Genomic DNA, 25,022 nt, shown 5'->3' on the forward strand with positions numbered 1-25,022 from the left:
TAAACTCACGATTAAAATTTAGAAAATGTATTTTAAACATATAATAATTAAACGCTTATAAAATAGACGAATTTTTTACTGCATCTCGTAGCTCGCCAATTTTTTTTAAAGAGCAACTTCGATTTAAATCGAGTTAACGCGCGGCGATTTAATCAATTATGGTCAGCCATGCAGTATTTTTTATCACTGTTCAATCCTCTTATAAAAAAAAAAAACGAAGAAAAACATTAAATTCTCATTGACAAGTTATTAATAGTAGATTAATTGAAATAATCAAAGCTTGAATATCGTGCGATTTAAATCGTCGTTTATTTCACAACTCCATTCACGCTGGCGCAACTGCTTGCGACACGTGGATAACTTTAATGCGGTAGATGGTGCGCGCTGCTGCATAAGGACGCGCATCTTGTAGTCGCGTAAAATGCAATCGGGCCAGGCCGCACGCATGCGTGGTTCGTAACAATTTCAAGCGTGTGTGGTGTGCATGGTGTCGTGCATATTTGTGTGCGGCGTACAGATGATACGGATTTTGCAATTGTACCCAATCCAGAATCGTGCCGTCTCGGTTGCCTGATGCCGTTCGACGAGCAGCAACGTCAGTCGCGCGACTCGACCCTGAAACGTTGAATAGAGACAACGAGCTAGGCCGCGCGTTACCCGACATCGCGACAGTGAAACGGCAATTCTGTGCCCATCGTGCTTGCGCTCATCCGGAAGGACAGGCCCTCGCAAACGCGAATGCAGCCAGCCCACGCATATGACGGACGTTCACTGTTTTAACGCTTTTCTCGCGCAACAGCGACAAGAATTGGCCAGATGAAGGTAATTCTCTCTACACTGCTCAAAACTGGCAGCGATATCGTCGCCAACAATGTATATAAAGATCACGAGAAAGAGTAAGAGAGAGAAAGAGAGAGAGAGAAAGGGAGGGATTACGTGCCGTTCTGTTTGTGTTTATTGTCGAGCTCTTTCTCTCTTTCTCTGCCTGTCTTTTTTCTTTTTTTCCCGTCAAATGTATCGCAATGTAATTTAATCACATGAAAAATTAGGGTTTCAGAAATTATTCAAGGTTTTATGTAATAAATTTGTAGTATGTATCTATTATAATTTTCAGATTTTGGTTTGGTTTTATGACTGTTTTAATGGAATTTGTATTTTGTTTTTTTAGAAGGACAGAGATTAGAAAGTATTAAGGATTAAGATTATTTTTTGTCATTCTAGGCCTCTATGAAAAGTTTTACATACATTACCATTTACTGTTTCTCATACTTTATACAAACATGTTTAAGATGCAAGTGTATGTATTCTGGTATACATACATATGTATACATTTGGTATATGCAGTAAAATTACTCCTTAGATAATGTCAGATGATGGAGTTGCATTGGATTCAATGGATACTGAAGAAGAAATATTTGTTCCTCGCAAGCACAGCTTGGAGTCAAACATCAGGAGGTCTGACAGCCTGCGCAAGCTGAGATCACATTCAGGCTCTAACTCACATATAACTAGAAACAATTTAAGCGTACGTCGTAGTACGCGTAATAGAATGCAGACTTATGACAATCTTAATACAAGCTGGATTCTAGGTAAATCAATTATTTGTATGCAGATACGGAATGCACTGGTTAATTATGAAGCAAAATACTTGACCTTTAACTGCTACATCTATGCATTTATTTATAATGTATATGTTTTAAAATGCAATTGTTTTAATGTTTTATAAAATGATAGGAACACAAACTTTGAAAGGATACCCTATGTTTCAACAACATCCTTCTTCTTCTGACAAAGAGATGGTGGATGATGTACCTGGTAGAAAACGTGATGTTCGAGACCGCATGCCTTTGAGATCACGTGAAAATCATCCACCTTCTACTAAACCTCCAACAAGGCATGTTAGAGACAGACCAGAGCATGACCGACAAAATAGCAGAGAACTTCGCACCAGAAGTGATCGTGAGTTAAAGGAAAGAACTGAGCCAGAAAAGGATGTCAATGAGCAAACAAGGCCGGCGAATGAGGAGAAAGATACTAGGCATGCGATTTATTTGAATGCTTATATACATAGATATAATGAAATTTAATGTAATTGAAAATAAAATATTTTCTCAGGACAAGAAAATCTGATAGTCCAAACAGATTTCGAGAAGGTCCTGTAACTAGATTATGTGGAAACATAATTGAGAAAACTGAAAAGCCCAAGGTGAAACAAGAGGAGGCAGACGATGATAGTTTACATGAAAGTGTAAAACCAGATAATAATGATAATGATAACGATAATTCTGAAAATGAAGACGTTAGCAAATTTTTATATTTTATTTATTTGTTGATTAATGATCTATAAACTTATGTATTTTGTACTTACGTTATTTTTCGTTAGGGATATGAAGATATGTATACACGGATAAAGAGAACGAGGCGTACGGCTCAACGACAACTTCCCAGAGGTAAGGAAATTTGAATTTGTTATTATTAGAAGCATAACACAGGCATATTTCTTTATAATTCACAATATGTTTTACATACATAGTGGTGGATAGTGATCTAAGTGAATCTTCGGATTCTCCTGGGCCTAGGAAGTATAGTTTACGTAAAAAAAAGCCTACTGTAGATAGGTTTCAAGCTAATGTAGAGCCAGTAAGGCGTTCTATTAGAGCCCTTCGAAGCGTTCTCAGTAATTCAATGAGAAGAAGAAAACACAGGAGTAAGAGTACAAGTTCTGCTGATTCCAGCGATTCTGAGCCTCAACGTTATGACAAAAAGAAAGCCAAAAAAGCAAGGTATATATATTCAAAAAAGTTTGTTGAGTAATTTTTTTGTTATTATATTTAAATATTGAATAATTTCTAGACAATCGGCCATACCACAAGGTGGTCCACCAGATAAAAAAGCAGATATAAATCCCATAACATTAGACACTAACATTAGATTTAATGACGTCGGAGGTCTGGAATCTCACATTCACTGCCTTAAGGAAATGGTCATCTTTCCTATGATATATCCAGATGTTTTTGAAAGATACGACGTCACTCCACCGAAAGGTGTTCTGTTTCATGGGCCACCAGGTATAACGAAAACAAATTTTATTAATGGAATATAACAAAAACTTGTTTTAATTTATATTTATACAACTTGAAAAATTATTTCAGGGACTGGCAAAACATTAATAGCTAGAGCACTAGCAAATGAATGCAGTCAAGGCAACAAAAAGATGGCATTCTTTATGAGAAAAGGAGCAGATTGTCTGTCAAAATGGGTCGGGGAATCAGAACGACAATTGAGATTGTTATTTGAGCAGGCTCAACAAATGAAACCGTCCATAATATTTTTTGATGAAATAGATGGTTTGGCTCCAGTTAGAAGTACCAAGCAGGACCAGATACATGCTAGTATCGTATCTACACTCTTGGCACTCATGGATGGTCTCAGTGATAGAGGACAGGTAATAAAAATTAATTTCGGATGGTTGCAATTTAATTTAAATGTCTTTTGCTTAACAAAATGTTTTTGATAAATTTTTTTAATTCTTTTTTTTGTTAATTATAAAAGGTTATAGTTATTGGCGCGACAAATAGAATCGATGCAATCGACCCAGCTTTACGGAGACCTGGCCGTTTTGATCGCGAACTCTTTTTTCCATTACCGGCTATGAAAGAGAGATTAGAAATTTTGAAAATTCATGTTAGCAAATGGAAAAATCCGCCATCTGATCAATTATTGGAAATATTAGCGGAGAAGGCAACTGGTTATTGCGGTTCGGATTTAAGAGCCTTGTGCACTGAGGCAGTGCTACAAGGATTAAGGAGAACTTACCCACAAATTTATAAGACAAATGATAGATTATTACTCGATCCAGAAAGAGTCGAAGTACGTTTCGTAATTAAAAGAATAATAATCAGTATATAATTGAAATTTTTATTTATAAATTAACGATATTAATTATATTATTTAATAGGTCAAGAAACGTGATTTTATGCAAGCAGGCTCTATGCTCGTACCTTCGTCGCATAGAGTAGCTCCATGTGTAGGAAGAAAGTTACAACCTTTTATAGAACCATTATTAGCACCTCCATTGAAAGAATTACTTAATTTAATAAGAAGAATATTTCCTCAAGGCATAAATCCTGCAATGGCAAAGTAATTATTCTTTACGTGACAATAATATTAAATAATTTATATTCTTTTGAATTGTTTTTACATGATTTTTTTTTTTTTTTATAGAATAAAAAGTGTGAAGGGCACTTATCGTCCAAGATTATTGATCACGAGTGGTAGTCTGTCTGAGGGTCAAGGACCTCATTTAGCTCAGGCATTACTATATTGCATGGAACATCTGCCAGTCCAGATTTTAGACGTTAGCACATTGTTTGCAGAAAGTGCTCGATCTCCGGAAGAAACTTGCGTGCAGGTTACTATTGCACATAATATTATATCAAGCTTTTAAACTTGTGCATTTATTAAAAAAATGTTTTATTTTATAATATAATAAAAGATCTATAAAAAAATAATTTTATTGATAATTGTAAAATATTGTAGGTATTTAACGAAGCGGCTAGAAATGTACCGTCCATAATTTACATTCGATCGATCGATCAATGGTGGCCCCTTGTGCCGGAAACAGTAAAAGCAGTCTTTTTATGTCGTATAGCAGCACTGGATTCTTCATTACCGATTTTAATTCTCGCAACGAGTGATGCAAGGTATCATGATCTCCCCGATCAATTGAAAAGCTTGTTTAGTGAGTTACGCGGAGAAGTATATTCCATGAAGACTCCTACCACCGAAGAAAGAAGAAAATTTTTCCGGCATATTTTTATTATTCAGAGTTTAAAACAACCACAGATCAAAAGCAAGAAAGTAGAAGTTTTAGAAACACTGCCATTAGAGCCGAATCCATTGCCAAAGAAATTAACGGAAGAGGAAAAGCAGATCATGTACGAGAAAGATGAAATATCTCTCAGAGAATTACGAATTTTCCTAAGAGAAATATGTGCTAAATTAGCGAGAAATCGACAGTAAGTATTGTATTTCTTTTTTATTTTATTTTATTTTATTTTTTTTCTTTTTAGTCTGTCAGAGAAATTTAACGGTATCATATGTTTCAGATTTTTTATGTTTACGAAGCCGGTGGATACGGAAGAAGTACCGGATTATAACCTGATAATAAAACAGCCTATGGATCTGGAAACGATGATGACCAAAATTGATATGAACTGTTATCTTTGTGCCCGCGAATTTCTCGATGACATTGATCTCATATGCAGAAATGCTCTAGAATATAATCCAGACAGGTCAGTAGCCGAATTAGAAAGCTCTTTATAAATATTCTTGCCAATCAAAAAAAACAGTCGTACGAGTTTTGTACGAGAATATTTCCGTTACAGAAGCCGTTATTAATATTAATAATAACTTAAGGTTTTTCTTTAGCGATATTGTCTTTTTCTATACTGACATTCATATTGTGTGTTTTCATGTCAGCTTACGTGATAGGCCTTCCCTCGGAATATTAAAGAGGTAGTTGAGCTTTTTGCTGTTTATCCGTAATGCTGTTATCGCTCCGTAGATAATAGTGGTTTTCAATTTAGAAGGCACCATAATCGTTTATGTTTTGCTAGTCACACAATTATGACTAATTCACCACGCATCATTGAAGACCACTCCCATTAGTCATCATGCTTTCTATCCGTGGAATGTTAAAAAGTATGAATTTTTTTTACGTTCTACTAACATGTTATGTTTTCCTCTCATAGGGATCCTGCAGACAAATTAATAAGACACCGAGCATGTTCCTTGCGTGATAATGCTTACGCTTTAATAAAAGCCGAGCTAGACTCTGATTTCGAAGACAAATGTCGTGAAATTTCGAAAACTCGCCGAATTTTAGAGAACAATTGTGATAATCACGAAGACAGTAAAAATTCCAAGCAAGAATCTGCTTCCACAAGTGAGCGAACGGAGAAAAAGGAGTCTGTAAATTCTAGTCATTCTCCCGTTGTGAACGGAAAAAAATTTGGTAGTTCGAGAAAACGTAAAATACCCGCTTGGGCGCGTGGCTACGTGAAGAAAGTCCAAAAAAAGAGGAAGAACGCTTTTGATGAGAGCGCTACGGAAGCAGCAAATAAATCGTTAAATAATGAAACCACTAGTATAGATTTAGAAAAATTCCAAGAGTTTGAAACTGAGGCAAGTAGCGTTTTAAACGGACATATGGGATTGTTTGATAATACTGATTCGGAGAATGATTCGCAAAATGAGAATTCAAAAGGAAGTCACAATGGCACTGTCACAGATCAACGAATAGATAATCTTGATCAGATGGAAATATGTTTCGTGGAGGAAGATAAACCACTAGCGAATGGTGATTCAAGTTCGTCATCTCGACGCGAAAGCATGGACGATTTGTCATTTGCTATCGAAAGCGATACTAGCCGAGATAAAGTTGAAGAAAGTGAGAAAATTATAGTTGATAAAAGTGAGCTTGAAAATGCATGGCAATTTACCATCGAAAATACGAAGGACTTTCCTGTCGAGGTATTGTGCGATATCTATGTGCAACTAAGCAGATGCGTTGGAAAATATGCTCAGAAATACGATAGAAAATCACTGCCAAAGGTAATTAATTAATAAAATATTATAAATATAATCTAATTTATATTAACAAATATTGTTACTTCTAGGACTTGCTCAAAGAAGTGGAAAAGTTTACAGAGTACAAGTCACAACGTCGGTAAAGTACAACACACAGGTATGACATTATATGAAAAAAAACGTATGTTAACGAGATAAAACGTATTTCATTACTATGCCATTGCAATACCTTCAGCCACACATCAGAAGGTCTTTTTTTTGTATATTTATACTGATGGAAAGCCGAATACTATCATTGTTGTATCAAATAGAACTTTGGAATGCTATATTTTTTAGTTATTGTACTGCCAATCTTTAGATGAATTACAGCATGCATTTGTAAAGCAATTGCAATTTGTTGTGTAAAATAACGAGTAATTAATTTTAGTTGAACATTGAGTTCCAGATTTATAACTGAATTTTTGTACATACTCAAAAAATGCTATAGGTGTTCAATATAATATTATTTTAAACAAAGTTAATAAGTCATTCTTAATAATATACACTAGAAAGAAAAGGAATAAAAATATTTCTTCTTGTTTTATATGAATAATTTTTCTATAAAATTAATTTTCTTTGAATGAAACATGGTAAAACTAAAACTAATAAATTTTTAACATTTTTGCATAATATTCTTTTTAGATAATCGTCAACTTGTTTTTTTTTATAAACAATTGTGTGAAAATTTTCACACAGAAGATTCAATTAACAATTTATTGTCTAACAATTATACGTGTACAACAAAAGATATACAAGTTTTTAATTTAATTTTGGTTATTTCATATATGTATACATAAAATATACTTTATGCATATTTCACAAAAACTTTTTTTTTAAGTTTCCGCATATTATATCGATTATACAAGAGAATAAATAAAAATGTATTGTTAGAATTGGTACATTGTGTACTTAATTGTATTAGTTCAGGTAATAATTTTTCAAAAATGATATCACGCTATGCAGTGATTATTCTCACTGTTAAATTATCGTTATTTTAAATATTTATAATATAAGTTCGCTATTTTTTTTACGTTGCTAGCGGAAGATTATTTCACATATGTGTATTGAATTTACATAAAAGTTTATCCGCGTAGAGAAAGGCGAAATTTGAAACGTGTATTATTTTCTGATATTTGTTACGTATACAAGATAATGGTCTTCTCTGCGTGCATCGAAACATACCTCGCGTTACAGAATGTATCAATTCAAATTATTACTAGCATAAGATTGTACACTCAATCGTATAAAAACAAATAGATCAAAGCTTAGCATTTAAAGGAAAAAAATCACATGAAAAGATTTTATTTTATATTAATTAAATTACGAAAGTTATTCAACGTTGTCATATTTAAAGAAACAAAGCGATGAACATATATTTATATTACAGTATTATTTCATTAAGATACTATTATTTTTTTCTTCATTTAATTGAACAAGTGTTCCATTAAATGTGGTCTTTTTTTTGTGATGATAACTTTTGATCTAATTCTATATCAATGCAATTCAGTTCATACGAGATAACATAAGATATATTTGAAATGTGACTCTAGTAATCTGCAATATATTTAAATAGACCAAAGTTGTAAAAAGTATAAGGTTTTACTCGTTGAAGATGGAAACAGGGCACTTAATATACACACACGTACACTATTATAAATATGAAATACCTCGATAAAAAAAAAAAATATATATATATATAATACAGTGGCGGCTAGTTAGTCATGTTTAGATCAGTTTTGAAGACTCTAAAAAGTAAAGTATTAAAATTGAAAAATTAATAATTCGCGTATTAAATTTCTAAATGTAAGCTACAAGAGTTAATATATGTTAGATGTCTGGATTAAGATTTGAAGAGATTGTGCAAGAAGAAAAGATTACTCAATTTTAATAAAACTCTTAGGAGAAATAAATAATATTAATTTTAAAACCCAAGATGACATGAAAGATTTACAAAATATTGAGACTTCCAGTCGGTCCTAAACACTCTTGAATATCTGGCCGTTGCTATACAAAATATCCCAGGATTAGACCTTTCTTCTAATTGCTTTTCCTTTATTATCTCGATCAAATTTTCTTACTTTCACTTAAATTAATGTACGTACAAGTTATTTTACTTTTGCAACTCGCAGTTTTTAATTTCTATGTTTAATTTAAAATAAAAAAAATAAAAAAACTGCCATTTTTATTACGTAAAAACTGAATGTATGGAAGAACTGTGACGATTCTGGGAAACTTTGTGTTATATGTACATGTATAAATTAGTGGATATTTAGGTATAACTTGCCTTCCCCAGATTCGTGTATTGGTTGTGACTTGCTGTAATTGTGAACGATTAGTTACCACAGATGAAGTCGTATGCAATGAAACTCGTTTACACATAAGCTGTCCCCTGGGCAGCCGCGACAAAAGCAGATTCTCTCCAATAACCATTTAAACAATAATGTCAGAGGCAACGTACACTAGAAGGCAGATGTAACGTTTGCCGTGGCGACAACGGCTAGCGTAGCGTGGTGTGCGTTAAGGTTCACACGAAGCACGTAATACAAAATTTACGTCCTACTACTTTTTCTCCTCAGCGGCCGAGGAAGATCGAGAGGACGGAAGAAAAACTATGTGCTTCGTGTGAGGCTCAATGCGTACCACCCTATCTACTGTCTCCGCAAACAAACGCCGCATCTACCTCTTAGTGTACGCACAGGGCGCGATCCATTCTTTGCTGTTCAAAACCATACAATCGAATAAGAACTATAGTAAATAAATTCTATCGATAAATCTCTCATGTGATCCACGAATAATATCTTTCTTAAAGATACGTCGTTGTTGTTGAAATGTAAATTTTTCGTTTACAGGTACATAATTAGGCAGTAATCTGCAAATTTTGTTAGTAACGTATATCCGTTTCTTGCGTCAATCGATGCATTTATAACGGAGAAGTTTTATAGTTAGCGTAATAAGTATTTGTTCTGTTCGGCGATTGGATCGTTCGTCGAAATTCGATTGTATTACTACGACATTTTTTAGTAAGTAGAATCGAAAAGACTGAGATTTAGAAAGAAGAAAATGAAAAAGGAAAAAAAAAAAAAAACGCTTACTTTCTCTTAGCGGTCGTATTAATGCATATGATGTTCAACATTCTCGAGTCTCTCAGTCTCGATTAAAAACGAAATACGAAAGGGAGAGAACAGATCGCTTTACGCGAATTATTACCGATTCTCTTACGATGATAGTACTCTGTCGACGGAGATCATATCCGGGTATTTGCCAAAGAAGCTAACGACAGATAATACACCAGCGAAACTCAAGTACAATTATAATTGTTGCAAAGTGTTGAGGTGAATGGCGGAAAAGTTTTACCGATAATCTCACAGTCGGACGAACGTGTACATACGATTTTTCTTCTAGCATATTACAGATTTACATTCCGCTTCGAAATAAACGAATCCGAAAGAGACGTTCCACGATTATGTCTTGGTGCAGTACTCCGGAGTGCTGTCATTTTGATGTACTATCATGAAATTCACGCTATACATATATATATATGTATGTATAAATGACGTTATGTATTATCAGATCAGAAGCTATCTTGCAAACACTGCCGATTACGAACGAATGACCACACTTATATGTCTCTCTTTCTTTTTCTCTCAATAACATCCTTAAGACTACTTTCTACAAAGAGTCAAGTCTTAACGCGCTCGAAAGTTCGAGCTCTGTCATATCAGATAACCGGCAATTTTTTCTACTGGCAAAAATTACGCGCAGAGTAGATGGTAGCCTTAAGAATTAGCGCATTACACTACGAAGTTATAAAAGATACGGACGAAAAGCGACGAGATGTATCCACTGCCTTATTTATTTTATCATATAAGTAATACATTTTATTGTCATATTATAGTGAAATAAAAATTTCGTAATGTAACCGACTTGTCAGGGAAGAAATTTATCTTCCCGTTTGTCCTTATCTCACCACGAAGAGAACAAATAGACGGGAAACATGCGAGCGTCGTCATATCGATATAAAAATCGATCCGTATGACTTCCCGTCTGTTTGCTGACGATTATGTCAGAAATAATGTTGAAATTGAATAGTAGCTTCTTATAACATTGAGTAAACATTCGCGTAAAAATTCCAGTAACGACAACCGATCGTAAGATCATCTCAGGATGTGCGAATAAATCGTAGGATTTGTACAAAAGCTTCGACCACGGTGACCGACGTTCTCGTCGCGTTATTTACACGCAACAGAAGTGGAGACAAATTGATTTGGCTTTCCTCGAGCTCTTGGCAAAGGAAGAAGAATGTCCGTCGCGACGAAAGATTTCTCTTGCATCGGTGGACTTGAGAAACACATTAGAATCGTGAAGGAGATGGTCTTGTTCCCGTTGATGTACGGAGACGTGTACGCTAAATTTAATCTCAGACCGCCACGCGGTTTATTGTTTTACGGCCCACCAGGTAACGTTAAATGCCGTCTGATACAGGCACCGGGATATCTCCTTCATTCTTTTATTCTTCGTTAGGCACAGGAAAAACTCTTGTAGCCAGCGCATTAGCGACAGAATGCAGTAATTCCGAGCGCAAGGTCTCCTTCATTTCACGCAAGGGTTCCGACTGTCTTAGCAAGTGGGTCGGGGAGAGCGAAAAAAAGCTCGAAAAGATCTTTTCACTGGTTGGTAGAGTTTGGTCCCCTGCATACGTTTACCACTTTAATTCACGTACAAGTACAGAGTTTAAAATAAATTTATATGTAAAAATCAACTTACGTGATCCGTTCTTAAATCTTGCTGTCTCGAATAAGCTGCGAGACTGATCATGTACAAAATTTTATATGTACAACCAAGAGCGACTTCTTACAAGTTTGATCCAAAGAGATAATTATTTTCTTCTTCAAGGCACAGCAAACAAAACCGTGCATTATTTTCTTTGACGAAGTTGACGGCCTCGCGCCTGTAAGGTCCAGCCGGCAGGATTTCGTTCACGCCAGCGTGGTGTCCACTCTGTTGGCTTTGATGGATGGCTTGGATAATAATTCCGAGATTATAGTAATAGGAGCAACCAACAGGATCGACGCAATAGATCCCGCTTTAAGAAGACCCGGCAGATTTGACAAGGAATTGTACTTCCCCTTGCCATGCTACAGCGCTAGAAAAGAAATACTTTCGGTATCGGTTGCATAAAAAAAATATAATTACATAAAAAAATATTACGCTGAGGTAGGAAAACTTTGGTGTTTCCGTTGACGTTCTGTAGGTGCATATCAAGAGCTGGAAACAGAAGCCGGTGCAAAAGTTCTTGGCGTACTTAGCGTCGAAAACGTTAGGATTCTGCGGCAGCGACCTGCAGGCTCTTTGCGTCGAAGCGGTTATGTGCTCGGTTCGCAGAAACTATCCGCAGATTTATAATTCCAAATCGAAGTATCATATCAATGAGCGTCACCTTAAAGTAAGTAATTCGCGATAATGAACACAGATTTGACGCGGCAAAATAAAATTATAAATAAATTCACTGCAATATATTAAAAATAAAGCGATTGAAAAAAAAAGTACCTGTTTGAAGGTGGAGAAAGAAGACTTTCTGAAAGCGTGCCAGAATATCGTACCCGCGTCGCACCGCGTCATCGTCGCCCCGATTAAAATTTTGTCCTTCAAGATTCAGCCTCTGCTGCAAGAGGATCTGACGGGAATACTGTCGCGCTTGCAGACGCTTTGTCCGGTCGGCATGTTGACCTCCGACAACATGTGAGTGTTACGATAATCGCATCGCCCTCAAAACAATCGAACGAGGTAGTCGTAATTAGTTATGCCTGTAGTTTGCAGAATTTTAAAGTGAGGTTAGTCAATCGAAACAATTGCGATTAATTTCCGCTTCGCTACCCTTTAACCTCGCGAGCCGTAATCTCGCGAGGCGGACGTATCACAAGATGTATATATCGAATAATAAAAATACTAACTCGTACGAGACCACAGCACAGGTAAAGCAATGTCGAAGTCCAGCAGCTGTCCGCGAATTTTGCTGTGCGGCGACGACGATTCTCACACCCGGCACCTAGGACCGGCGTTGCTGCACACCTTGGAACACTTGCCGTACCACATCCTGGACGTCACCACGTTGTTCGAGGAAACTGGCAAGGCCGCCGAGGAAGCCGTGATACAAGTAAAAACTATCTTACTTTCCTGCCTGAAGATATGTACGACAATTGCTTTGCGTTGTAGAAGATCAAGACCGCACGTCGCACCCTACCAGCATTGCTTTACATACCTGGGGTCTTGACCTGGTGGGACTTGGTGGACGAGACGACGAGAGTGGTTTTTACCTCCTTAATACGCGGCCTGGATCGATCGGTGCATATGCTCGTGCTAATGACCGCCCATTGTCGACACGTTAATCTGCCACCGGAGGTGAACACTCTTCATGTCTTTCCAGTGCAGCTCATATTTTACACATTTCCACGCACATTTCCCCTTTTTTTTTTATGCATAAAAATATCAATAATTAATTAAGCGTGATCTTAGGCAAGCTTACTTTCAAATAGTAACACTTTTAAAAAGACCTAAAAAAAATATTAGAATTAAAAAAAAAAAAAAGTTAAAATATTTATAAAATTATTCTGGAAATGAAGAGCTCGTAAATTGACTGCTTGCTTTTCAGATTGCAGAGTTATATGATAATAAACTTGGCGAAGTTTACGAAGTCAGATCGCCCTCACCGCAAAAACGATGTTCCTTTTTTAAACAATTGTTTAATGGGAACTTAGACAGCCTGTCGGATCGTTCTTCGCAAGGTAATTATCTATTTGAAATGGTAATGTATTATTAATAATAAATTAAAGAACAGATTATAGAAAAGAGTAAATGTATTAATAAGAAATATTTCACATGTGATCGAATTTAGAGCTCTCTCCCTGTTCAATATTTATATAGACATTAATTAAAAATTTTTTTTTTTCTATTAAAAAATCTATTTAAAAATATTTTCTACTTCAACCTTTATTACTATATATATAATTCATTTATAAGTCATCATAAATTATTTACTAAAACCTATTTATAATATTTGACATTTTTATTTTTTATCGTTGAATATTTAATTAATTTATACTTGACAATGAATGCAGCGGATCTAGCGCCTATTTTGTATCCTAAGAAGCTCAAAGGTGAAAATAGAAAGCTAAGGAATCACGTACATCCTGCCGATTCCAGCGGATTGTTAGGTATGTTTGAGAACACAAATTTTCTGTGCAATTCTTACCCCGTTGTTAATATGCATCGTAATGGTCTCGAAGAGATTAGCGCGGCACCCACGACAAGAAAGATTAAAACACAATCGAAAGCGCGAAATAAGCTCGGAGCAGTACGGTCTTCGCATTCGACGTCTTCCAGATCGAGTAACTGTTAACTGACAATTTCTTAAGTCCAACATATGTATATCTATACGTTTGATTTCTTAGAAATGAATTATAAACACGTTCATCACGTAGCTTACAATGGGTTCGCATACTCTAATAAGTCAATTTCTAGGAACGGCGATCAAGAGAGAGTGTAATGCGTCGGGCGAGGGTCCGCCGTCTAAACGGCAAAGATTGACAACCGCAACGTCTTCGGCACCATCCAGCACCGAGCTCTTCAATTCGCAAATCGAGGACTTGGTCGAAACGATCGTCAGATCGACGGACGAGTGGTCGAGTCATCTACTGGAGAGCCTGTTCTCCGCCCTCGAGCTCACAATGGAGAACAGCGGGGATCTGTGTGCGACAGTGAACGAGCACGTCGCGCGTTACGAGGAATTAAAGCGGGTGAAAATGCGACCAAAGCGGGAAGATGATTGACTAGCTGAATCGATGAAGCTTTTTTTTTTTGTGACGTCCTGTTGTGAGTCGTTCCTGTAAACGTTCGAATATGTGAAATATAAAATTGCAATAATTAATATGGTAATAAACTTATTAAGCAAAATATTTTAATAATTTAACGCATTAAAAAATCTATATATATAGTTTAACATATTTTTCTTTTTTTTTTACAATTTTTTTTAATTGTAAGACAATTTTCAATCTTACAGTTGTATTTTCTGCGTTACAGATATTCTTAAAAAACTTGATATTAGCGGTGTCAATTAGTCAAACACTACTTCGCCTATTGAGTCTTTGATGTACCGATTCGATGACCGTCTTTTTTCCCTTTGTGACTCATACGATCAAATCGGTTTCTCCTACTTGAGAAGACCGTAGTAGAGGGGTTCAACGATGAGGTCCAGCGAGCTTATCAGTTTGCGTGCGGCTGCTGTGTAATGCTGTGGGTTGTGTTGTATCCTGCATTTCGTGTGCAATCGTACTGTGCAGAATCGCGCGGCGAGGTGTAACGCGTTCTATCGCAAAAGAAAAGAAACCAACTTATAGTCACATACTTAAACCGGCGAAGTTGTATCAGAAGAATACCGGACATTTTTTTTTCCTTTTTTTTTTTTTCTCTATATCACTTTCTTATCGAAGGTTCGCCAGCCCGTGTGTGCGTGCCGAATGCGTGACACCGTGAGAAGCTACGAGGAAGTCACGCAAGCACCAACGGTAACGCGTGGACATTTTTATTTGCCACACGCGATATTACTATGGTAGATGGATCGATCTTTTAGCGCGACTTTAATCATGCAATCCTTCCTTATTCCATTATAGGGATAGTTTTATCGCACGTATTCCAACGTTGAGCTCCCTTAACGACACTGTGGGAAAATAAAAGAAAAACCAGAGATAGATTTTTCAACAAATATATATTACAAACATGTAGAATATGAAAAATCCTAAAATATTGTAATTTTCTGTAACATATCTTTTTTTTTTTTCTTTTAAAAAAATAGGAGCGCCGCTGTATATCTAAGTGCTAAGGAAAACAACATTTTGGCAGTAGTACGTACTACTCTTAGAAAAGTTTCTGACATACATAGTGCGCGCTTGACGAAGACAGCAAAAACGAAAAATGAACTATGTTACAAGTTACAGAAAGAAATGCCCTACCTTTTTATTATGTATATAAATTAAATATTTTTTTACAGCACAAAAAGATAATTTTACGGAATGCGAAAGAACCTAATAGTACATATCTATTTATTTATACTAAGAGCATATACACAGAAGTAAGAATGTAATAGCGCGATACAACTACCGTCTTAGGACAAGTTTTAGCGAAATTACCCGATTCAAATGTATTGTTACAAAACGGTTATTGAATTGCTTTATAATACTTTATCAAAAGTTCCAAACAAATAACTTACATGTAATGTTTAAATTTCTTAACAGAAACATAATTTTCTTGTTCCTTTATAATTAAAAAATTTTTAATTATTAATATATTAATGTATCAAACAGTTTTTATTAATTTTCGTAGTAAGAATTGAGCAGGACATTTGACTGAAGTTAACAATTATGAATCATATTGAAAAATTTAAATACCAAAAATACATCGGAATACTTTTTAATTTTTAGTATCCCTGGTATTATAAAATTAGATATATTACACTCATATAATTCTCTCGAAATATCACACTTTGTACATTTTACTTATACGAAGAAAAATACAATGCTAAAAAATTGAAGTTTTGCTTTTTTGCCGATCTTATTGTACAATAAGTCGACAAAAAAGTTACAGATGTATATATACGTAAATATATATATATATCTTTTCTAATATTAAAATAAATTAAAATAATTTAAGGATATATTGGCACATTTCTTACGTTTCAAACTAGTCAACAAGATTTTCCTAATACATATTCAATCTAATACAATGGATATTTCGTTGTCATTTGTTCTCAGTCCATTTGTGTACGGAGACTCGTCCGATTGCTTCCATGTTTCAAATAAGTCTTGGGGAGCATATACCGCATAATCTTCCAAGTTATTATTAATTTCTGGTAGATCGTTGTAGAGTCTGATCCCGTAATGATGTAAATCTTCCAAATAAATGCCAAGTTTTTTATCAAATGAGTTGGCTAGAAACTGATAATCGCTCTCGGATACACTGACCAAAGGTGAATAATTGGACGGTTCGAAATTCGTGAATGTAACGTCGCATTTTTCCGGGCAAACGGATGGCTGCAACGACGGCGGCAACGTGAACGTGTCGGTTGTAGCGTTTTGTACCAGCATCTCTCGTTCTACACGATTAGGCGACTCGTGATTAATATCGTTTTGCGCGTTTTCTCTCGTTATTCGCAATACCTCCTGCACGTCGTCATCGACGTTCGAACTAGTCTTCGACTCAGGTTTCCTGTGAAACCGAGGCGCAGCTGGAGACAAACGTCTACCAGCATCTTTATCAAAGCCATAATTTTTTTCATTGTTAATAATAATTTTCATGGAATCTATGAAAGAGCTAGCAAGTCCAGCGGTTTCTTTAGCTCCCATGACTTCATTAGACCATCTAATGGAATATTGTGAGCTTTCGCTGGACCGCGAATTTTCTTTGAACATGACTGACGCTTTGTCGAATTTCTCTGACTGGCAAGCAAGGAAACCCTTGTCATCGAATGGAATTTCATTTTGATGATGCGCGCTTCTTCTTTCTCGCTCGTTCGGTCTTTGAGAGTTCTCTTTATCGCGACTGCTTACGTTACTAGATAAGGTTTTAATATATACATCCGGTGTAACGTCCAGCGAAGTGAGATAATGTTTCTTGTACTCTTCGCATGGGCTGCCGCTGTCGGGAATTGCGTTCTTGTGCGTCGTATTTGAGATCTCCATGAGACTTTTCCCCACCACAATCGTACGGCTCCCTATTGTGTCGCCTTTGGTAGACGCAAATTTACTTACAATATATCGATTTGCAGCTTTGTCAGGCTGTATATCGCGTTGCATGTGACTCTTGTCCGCAACGCGGTTCGGGAAAGGCCAATCGATATTCCCAGCGCAGTCATCTTTTCTCTCGGGTCTATCATTTTCAAGGGGAGCCGGAGCTTGCGTGCAGACGTCGACGATATATCCGACGCTATTCTGCTCGAGCTCTATGTACCTACGATCCAGGCATACGTCCGTCGTCGTCACGCCGTTGAGTTTGAATCTCACCCGTACCGTTTCCTTCGGGATGCGCCTACCTCTCCTGATCTTCTGCTTATGTATCAGCCGCTTGTGGGCCTTAAGATTCGACGAGACCTCGAAGCGCATCTCGCAGACGTCGCACTTCTGGCCGTACGGATTTATCTCTTGGTCCAGGGCGTCTATCAGCGGTCCCAGAGCGTTGTGTCGCCATCGCGTGTGCAGAGCGACGTCGCTCTCGCACTTGAAATCTCTGCCGCATATCTTGCACGTGCTACCAACGATGACGATGCTGCAGTCGCGCAGAGTTACCCCGGCGGGAATGCGAACGCTCCTTGCGTTCGTTTGCACGTTGCCGGCACGCGTCTTGCTCATGTCTCCTCTCGTGGGAAAGAGTCGTCTTTCCGGGAGAAAAAAAAAAAAGACGTACCGCTAACTCCCTGCGTCGTGTGCACCCGTCGCCGTGTGCCAACGCTCTCATCAAAGGTCTCGTACTCTCCTCCTGCGAGTCCGCCTCCGCAGCCGCCACGGGCCGGTGACCACCACCGTAGCTCGTCGCCGATAAACTTGACCGCTGGTTCGCCTGTCAGCAATCAAACTTCGCTTGACTTCGTCTTTGGTCGGATGTGGCGCCACCTTGTGCAATGGATCCGATAACGAAAAACGGTCATGACGATCACGCGTTGTTGACGTATTTCATAGTATAGTACAGTTCCATATTTACAAATATAAATTTGGAAAAAAAAATTTGCCCTCGTTGGCAGGCGTATGTATTATGTACGGTCATCATAACACGTGTATTACAACTGTTTCTTCAGGTATATTTATGGAAAGGAAATTGTTTAAGACGCGAATACACGCCGGTGTCTAGGTAAAATTCATACTTTAAATGCGTCGTGAGAATTGAAATCAGCAATGAGAGAACTATCTCAATTTTCAGTAATATATGTCATAGATATCTTGATATGATTAGGTTACTTCGTTGACATAGTTTTTTACTTATAAAAGCTGCCGAATTCTATCGTATCTACATGGAACATTAATTAACGTTTCTTTGCTATTAATTTTGTACATTATTGCTGCCATAATTATGCACTTGTATAATTGTTACTGTTTTTGTCGAAAGTATTTTATTTTATTTAATTTTATTTTTTTTTTAGATTTATTCGATTGCAGCAAATGTATCTGCAAGTATGGATGTTTGTGCATATAATCGCTTACGCTCGTAAGTATCTCTTCGCAACGATTTACGGAATTAGCGTTGACAAAACTCTTATCGTTATATTTTTGTTAGAGTATACCGTCGCCAAACGTGGGCTGTGCAACGGCTACAAGTCTGGCGAGGACGATCTTCAAACGTTCGACTTTATCAGCAAGCTGAAATTGGATCTGCTGGGTGCGCGTTATAGTAGCATGACGAAAGTCCAGGGCAGCAATAGCATGCAAACAGCATACCGGCTAGAGAAAGACACTGATGTCACCCTCCCGACAAAGTATTTAAATTATTACACGTAGAAACGGGTTGATATAGGCCACATACGCCGAACTCGATCTCGGCAATTAACATTCGTCTGTACCTATGCACATTAATTTTTTTTTTATATTTTTCTTTTCTTTATTTAATTCATAATAATTTTTTAACGTCGCTTTCCAAGTCTGCCCGCTGATGATAGATGAGCAAAATAGTAATTAGACAAACTATCAACCCTCTTTCTGCATATGGAAATTGTTTCCCAGGAACATTACATCCAGCGGACTTTCGGAGGAATTCTCTTTGGTGTATACCCTCAGAGCTAGGAAATTGCGAAAGTATCCTTGGCACGTCGTTAAGATCGTAGATGCAGCCGGCGATCCCCAACTTCTCATTACGATGAATTCCAGGAAGCGGACGCTGGATTTTTCATCGATCGATTACGAGGGAGAGTTACAGACGGTCTCTTTCGTGAATGATCGCGTGAGTATTAAATACCACGTTCTTCATCGGTTTAAAAGCGGCCGTTTTGCAAATTGTTACATAAAATTTTCTTGCATTTTTTAAATATACACTCTCTCTCTCTCTTTCTTATTTTTTTTGTATTGCTTCAGAAAGGTTTCCAAGTCGATCACGCCCCAATATGCGGCGATAATGTGATTAGAATGTCGTAAGTCCAGTTGAGAGGATTATATCAATTAAAAATGTTAAAAAAAGAAAAGAAGAAAACCAGAGCCGTGGTCGTTAAGACGATTATGTCGATCAGCTATTATGCACGAGTGTTTCGCCCCACGAAATCATTACGTAAGCTACCGCGTGAGATGCGTGCCGAGCCGCGAGAGTAGGCGCGTGAATTGTATCGTCATGCCATCGCATAAGGCAACTGTAATGAATGTAAGTCATGTCAGGTCGCTTCGTGCGCGAATATCACTTCAAAGAGTCTCGACGTCAGAAGTCCTATCCTCGGGGTGAAGAAAAATGAGCCTTGTAACATCAGCGATGCTACGATAAGCGAACGTCGTGACGTTCGGGATCTTTTGATCGATGAGAATTGCAAACACCTCGCGGTTTGAAACAGCATAGATTTATGCGATAAATGCGAACTTCGAAGCCTTTCGATTTAATGACAAGTAATTACAATGTAATTACAAGAAATCATTTGTAGGTCGCCACAACGTTATTCTCTCTGGGATATATTAAGAAGAAGATTAATTAGTTTACATCATTGGACAGTAGTGTTGCAAAAGATGTACAAAAAAGATTTTTTTTTTATTAAATAGGTATTTGACAAGGATTGGCACAAAGTGAATTTCGGAGTGTTCAAGGATAAGGTGGTCCTTAACGTCGACTGCGAATTTATTGGCGTAGAAGATCTAAGGCCACGCAGACCGATTAAAGTCGACGGGAACATATCGATAGCCAAGCTAAGCAATAGCAAGAGCACCTTACCGGTAAGCCTCTGTTATAAAATCAGCCAAATTGTATTTGAAGCTTTAACTATCGCTATGCTATTTAATCTATAATCTTTTTTTTTTTTTTTAGTCGAATAATCTTTAACAAATTTCGATTTAATTATTTTTAAAACGCAACTTGCACATCTAACATTCACGAGTTACATAGCGCTATTATGTCACTGCAAGAAGTGTACAGCTTCCAGAGAAGTTACGTGGTCGGTCGTCGCAATTAACTGGCCCGCTACTTAATTAATCACCGCTTCGCAGCCTGAAACTGTCAGTAGGACGCGTCAAATTTAATATTGGACTTTGGCTCACATCCAGAATGCACACACAACAATGTTAGAATTCTGACGAGAGTAGAAATATCACAATTCGTATAAAAGAAAAATACAAAAAGATATGTATTTAATAAAACGTCAAGTATATGACGTCTTTTGAGTTTATAAATATATATCTATTTGCATTGTCTTTTTAGATTGACTTGCAATGGATGGTTGTAAACTGCGATCCAACGAGGCATGAGAGAGAAATGTGCAACGAGCTACCGGTAAGACCCACATACTTTGACAAGATTTAATAGATTTGATTAGTATAATGTACGTGACCGTAGAAGACCGTAGCCGCACCGCTTCAAGTAAAAGCTAGCTGTGAGACGATTTGTCCCCAAGGACCACGTGGTTTTAATGGTACAGATGTAAGTTCTTTCTAATTTTATATTTGCTTATTAAATTATTAAATTTATTAAATTAATTTAATATATATACTCTATTTATTAAAAACTAAAATTGATTAACTTGCATGACTTTCAATAATTTCCGATATCGTTGATAAAGAAAATCGTATCAGGGATTGCCTGGTCCACCTGGAGCACCGGGACCAGTTGGTGCCTCGGGCTCACCTGGGCTTCCAGGTCCACGTGGTCCGTCAGGAGAAAAAGGAAAAACAGTAAGTTTTCTTTATTAATTTTAGAAATTATAATAATCCGTAAATTAATTAAATATTATTTGTTTGCAAAATATGTAAGCAGCATGATCTAAGAAAGGAATTTAAGAAATACGTATTATCAGGGAATCTCGGGTAATCCTGGTGCCAGGGGTTTTCCAGGATTGCAAGGTCCCAAAGGACCAATTGGACCTGTGGGGCCACCAGGTTTGCCGGGATTACCGGGACGAAAAGGAGAAAGAGTAAGTGTTACTTTTTTTTAAACTAGATATAATAGTAACGCTCAAAAAAAAATTTTTTACCAGAAAATAATAGCAAATATTAATTTTGTAATAGGGTGATATGGGATTTCCGGGTCTGAAAGGAGATCAAGGTCCTCGAGGATTTCCTGGTCCGCCAGGGAATACAAGTGACTTTTCTTATTCTTTTAATTCTTCATTATATAAAGGCGAGAGAGGTGCTAAAGGTGAACCGGGAGAAAATGGTATTCAAGGACAGCCGGGTGAAAAAGGTATAAATTCTCAGAGCGAAAATATCAGATAAGCCAGAATTAGATTAAGTTCTCTTAGAATGCGGACGACGTAATTCGATCTTGTTAGAAATCTAGTCGAGATGTATAATTGCATTATTGTGCGTCGGCGATAGAGCGAGAGAATATTACGAAACCGATTAATATATTCGTTAACACCGCAATGGTTCAAATCATTTTATCGTTTAATCTTTCTTGCGTTGAAACGATTTTAATGACTTTACGTGATGTTCGTTCTTAGATTTTAACCATATATAATTTAATATTAACAAATATATATTTATTATTTTTTAAAAATATATAAATAATAAGTACATTGAGTTGAAAATTGGTCAATAAAAAATTTATTATAAATTTAACGTAACAAGATCAGACAGCGATTTATATCGATATTAATTTGCGTTCAAACGTTTTAAACTGACATCTCACATTTATGGCTTTTTTATTAAAATTGTATACCATAAAAAATACGATTTAAATGACACTCTTGAATGATTCAAACGGCGCCTGATATTTAACGTTGACCTAGATGCGTTTATTCGTAGTCATTGTAAATCAATTTATCGCAATCTATAGTAATATGTACTCATTTAAGTAATTCAAAATTATGTGCATATAAGCACCTCAAGAGTCAAAGTTAATTTTTTATATTTCTCGTCTTTAAAATTTATTGTTTTTTACTTTTTTCAATTATTAGTTTTATTGATTTTATTTAACAATTTTAGGCGAACCTGGAGATAGAGGAAATCCAGGAACACCCGGGAAAGAGGGAGCGCCAGGACTGCAAGGTTTCCCCGGGAACAGGGGTCAAACGGGATTACCTGGACTTCAAGGTCTCCCAGGCCGTAGTATAAGTGAGCCAGAAATTCGCGATATTTGTGCCAGTGTTCTGAGAGGTAATTTTCCCTACTATTAAAAAAAAAAACTTTAAATTTAATTAAAATTGTATTTAAAACTTAATTGATTTAGAATTCAATGAGTTAAATCATTTTTTAAATTTTATTTTCAATTAATTTTGATAAAAAGGTGATAACTGTCTTAATCAAGTAATCACGAACGAATAGATAACGCGATTTTTCTTCTTTGTTATTACCTATATGTATATAGAACAGATGACCGAAATGGCAGCGCTAATGCAAGGCTTGCCTGGCCCGCCTGGTCGAGGTCGTCCGGGCCGTCCTGGGACACCTGGTCCCCAAGGTCGTCCAGGTACACCCTTCGAGTCAGAATCGTCACCCTTAGCGCTTTTTGTTCTTGCGCTCGGCACAATATTGCGTTAGAATTCAGCTGTTACTATGAGTTTCTTATTAATTTATAGAGAATTCGTGGAGAATGGTAGAATGGAACCTAACTCAAAAGAAGACGATTAGCAACCGAGCGTCGTTGTAGTAGCATCACCATTTAAAATGCTTCAAGTGTTATCGTTATCGTCTTTAAAGCTATAACAAATACGAATGGCGTAATTCATCATAATATACGTGACACTTTTTGGTTCGAGATTGAAGTCCAGACGTCACAATTACACTCTTAACAATAATGGTATCTTGGCATGTGTCGCAGAGAGACTGAAAGAACTAACAGAAGGTCTACGAGGGCTACCCGGATTACCGGGACCGGCTCGACACGGCCGTCCCGGTCGAGCCGGAAAGCGGGGCATTCCAGGTACCTATCGCTCGGAACGAAGCTACTCTCTGAAATATCTGGAAAATGGCCTATTTGGACTAATGGATGCTTTTGTCGTGCGCATGCAGAAAATCAGATTACTCAAGTAATTTCATTAGCTTCTCATCATCGGGCGGAACGCTTTTTTAATACATTAAAGCAGATATATCTTTTTTAGAGGTAATATCGTTTGCATTATCATTGATAAATTTTTATCTTTAATTATACCTTCAGCTTTAACGTGTCTTTTATCTTTTAAGGGAACCTTTTTAAACTATAAAATATATATACATGTACTATAACATAAAAGTAACTTGCACGGCGCATTTTTTTTCTGTAAATACGTTTACCGCTTTACGTAATTCCGTCACATTATTTAATCGCAACTCTATCCGATTATTTAGGTGATCCGGGACCACCAGGTTTGCCAGGAGAACGTGGATTCGTCGGTTTGCCAGGCCCGCAGGGTCCTGTCGGTCCGCAAGGATCACCTGGCGAACGTGGGGAAAAGGGGGATAGAGGACCTGAAGGAATTGGTTTGGAAGGCCCGCCTGGTCTGATAGGTCCACCAGGTTAAATAATGTTAATTACATTAATAAAAGATTACTTTAGATAAATTTTGCATACTTAATCTTTTTTTATGTAGGACCTCCTGGTAATGACGGCATCGGTTTACCTGGAAGACAGGGTGATAGAGGTGAACCAGGCAAACCAGGTAAAAAGATAACGTTTAAGAAACAAAGTTACAGAATAATTACGATTGTTTTGAACAATACCGGCCTTGTAATCATTTCATATGCAAGATATATTATTTTTTAAATAAGTTTATTAATAAATAAGTCTGAAAATTAAATGTTCTGTAAATGTTGATAGGTATTCCTGGCGTGAGAGGTCCGCCAGGTGCACAAGGACCACCTGGATACTGCGAATTTTGCAATTATCCCGGCAGTTATTACTTACAAAATCGAGGCAACGAAAAAGGACCTTGATTAACTGTAGGAACTAATCTTTATATACATAGCATGAAGAAAATCACAGAAAAATGAAATTATTACAAAAAAAAAAATAAGTAAGTAAAATATTCTGGTGTATTTTGCGACATGAGAAAGCGTCTCGACACCAAATTAAAAATCTCTGCAAATCTCTTAATTACGAAGCACTGCCAGTATAAAGTTAGCGATGCTTTCTGAATTACAATTCAATTTTACCTTAATGTATCAATTATCTTAATAAAGCTTGCTTCAACGCGTTTTAATCGTTGGAACATCGTCGCTTTTTTTTTTTTTTCCGAATCGCGATATTTTCGAAGC

General features: G+C 36.8%; 4 protein-coding genes across 15 annotated transcripts; 3 read left to right on the top strand and 1 right to left on the bottom strand.

The window, feature by feature from the left end:
* The first annotated feature begins 404 nt into the window (after positions 1 to 404).
* Positions 405 to 10,549, top strand: LOC139113592 (ATPase family AAA domain-containing protein 2). Of its 2 annotated transcripts, XM_070674835.1 has the most exons (16): positions 405 to 822; positions 1,361 to 1,589; positions 1,735 to 2,038; positions 2,116 to 2,299; positions 2,384 to 2,450; positions 2,534 to 2,783; positions 2,854 to 3,068; positions 3,153 to 3,445; positions 3,553 to 3,870; positions 3,959 to 4,140; positions 4,225 to 4,411; positions 4,540 to 5,018; positions 5,109 to 5,294; positions 5,482 to 5,517; positions 5,754 to 6,615; positions 6,681 to 10,549. In XM_070674835.1, the coding sequence occupies exons 1-16, from the start codon at positions 817 to 819 to the stop codon at positions 6,732 to 6,734; spliced, it is 3,852 nt and encodes a 1,283-aa protein (XP_070530936.1). In that variant the 5' UTR covers positions 405 to 816; the 3' UTR covers positions 6,735 to 10,549. The 2 variants fall into 2 exon arrangements, with proteins under 2 accessions (XP_070530936.1, XP_070530937.1); XM_070674836.1 differs by lacking the exon at positions 5,482 to 5,517 and having other exon boundaries at positions 407 to 822.
* A 380-nt stretch (positions 10,550 to 10,929) lies between these two features.
* Positions 10,930 to 14,554, top strand: LOC139101310 (ATPase family AAA domain-containing protein 2-like). The gene is made up of 10 exons (XM_070654342.1): positions 10,930 to 11,086; positions 11,152 to 11,300; positions 11,524 to 11,793; positions 11,882 to 12,073; positions 12,188 to 12,369; positions 12,598 to 12,784; positions 12,844 to 13,029; positions 13,280 to 13,412; positions 13,746 to 13,841; positions 14,149 to 14,554. Exons 1-10 carry the CDS (start codon positions 10,930 to 10,932, stop codon positions 14,454 to 14,456), a joined length of 1,860 nt encoding a protein of 619 aa, XP_070510443.1. The 3' UTR covers positions 14,457 to 14,554.
* On the top strand, positions 14,448 to 24,999 carry LOC139113603 (collagen alpha-1(IX) chain). 11 transcript variants are annotated; one of them, XM_070674861.1, is made up of 17 exons: positions 14,448 to 14,558; positions 14,707 to 15,191; positions 18,812 to 18,876; positions 18,946 to 19,144; positions 19,389 to 19,605; positions 20,403 to 20,573; positions 21,055 to 21,126; positions 21,190 to 21,273; positions 21,426 to 21,524; positions 21,647 to 21,763; positions 21,858 to 22,032; positions 22,776 to 22,946; positions 23,158 to 23,259; positions 23,611 to 23,712; positions 24,117 to 24,284; positions 24,359 to 24,427; positions 24,586 to 24,999. In XM_070674861.1, exons 3-17 carry the CDS (start codon positions 18,831 to 18,833, stop codon positions 24,699 to 24,701), a joined length of 1,908 nt encoding a protein of 635 aa, XP_070530962.1. In that variant the 5' UTR covers positions 14,448 to 14,558; positions 14,707 to 15,191; positions 18,812 to 18,830; the 3' UTR covers positions 24,702 to 24,999. The 11 variants fall into 11 exon arrangements, 9 of the variants coding, with proteins under 9 accessions (XP_070530962.1, XP_070530964.1, XP_070530965.1 ...); XR_011547727.1 differs by lacking the exon at positions 14,448 to 14,558 and having other exon boundaries at positions 14,717 to 15,191; positions 23,163 to 23,259; positions 23,611 to 23,818; positions 24,586 to 24,657; XM_070674862.1 differs by lacking the exons at positions 14,448 to 14,558; positions 14,707 to 15,191 and adding an exon at positions 18,276 to 18,522.
* On the bottom strand, positions 15,132 to 18,206 carry LOC139113607 (uncharacterized). Its single transcript, XM_070674874.1, has 2 exons — positions 16,355 to 18,206; positions 15,132 to 15,343 (listed from the first exon to the last, which is right to left on the bottom strand). The coding sequence occupies exon 1, from the start codon at positions 18,024 to 18,026 to the stop codon at positions 16,392 to 16,394; it is 1,635 nt and encodes a 544-aa protein (XP_070530975.1). The 5' UTR covers positions 18,027 to 18,206; the 3' UTR covers positions 15,132 to 15,343; positions 16,355 to 16,391.
* Positions 25,000 to 25,022: the final 23 nt, after the last annotated feature.

This window comes from Cardiocondyla obscurior, linkage group LG03 (genome assembly GCF_019399895.1).
Source record: "Cardiocondyla obscurior isolate alpha-2009 linkage group LG03, Cobs3.1, whole genome shotgun sequence".
NCBI lineage: Eukaryota > Metazoa > Arthropoda > Insecta > Hymenoptera > Formicidae > Cardiocondyla > Cardiocondyla obscurior.

Bases quoted from the DNA above. Each gene is read 5' to 3' on its own strand.
- LOC139113592 (XM_070674835.1), top strand. The intron at 2,300-2,383 runs GTTAGCAAATTT...ATTTTTCGTTAG, and splicing joins ATAATTCTGAAAATGAAGAC to GGATATGAAGATATGTATAC. The intron at 5,019-5,108 runs GTAAGTATTGTA...CATATGTTTCAG, and splicing joins AAATTAGCGAGAAATCGACA to ATTTTTTATGTTTACGAAGC.
- LOC139101310 (XM_070654342.1), top strand. From the start codon at position 10,930: ATGTCCGTCGCGACGAAAGATTTCTCTTGCATCGGTGGACTTGAGAAA. The intron at 11,794-11,881 runs GTATCGGTTGCA...GACGTTCTGTAG, and splicing joins CTAGAAAAGAAATACTTTCG to GTGCATATCAAGAGCTGGAA. The intron at 12,370-12,597 runs GTGAGTGTTACG...ACGAGACCACAG, and splicing joins ATGTTGACCTCCGACAACAT to CACAGGTAAAGCAATGTCGA.
- LOC139113607 (XM_070674874.1), bottom strand. From the start codon at position 18,026: ATGAGCAAGACGCGTGCCGGCAACGTGCAAACGAACGCAAGGAGCGTT.
- LOC139113603 (XM_070674861.1), top strand. From the start codon at position 18,831: ATGTATCTGCAAGTATGGATGTTTGTGCATATAATCGCTTACGCTC. The intron at 21,127-21,189 runs GTAAGACCCACA...ACGTGACCGTAG, and splicing joins AAATGTGCAACGAGCTACCG to AAGACCGTAGCCGCACCGCT. The intron at 21,764-21,857 runs GTAAGTGTTACT...ATTTTGTAATAG, and splicing joins CGGGACGAAAAGGAGAAAGA to GGTGATATGGGATTTCCGGG.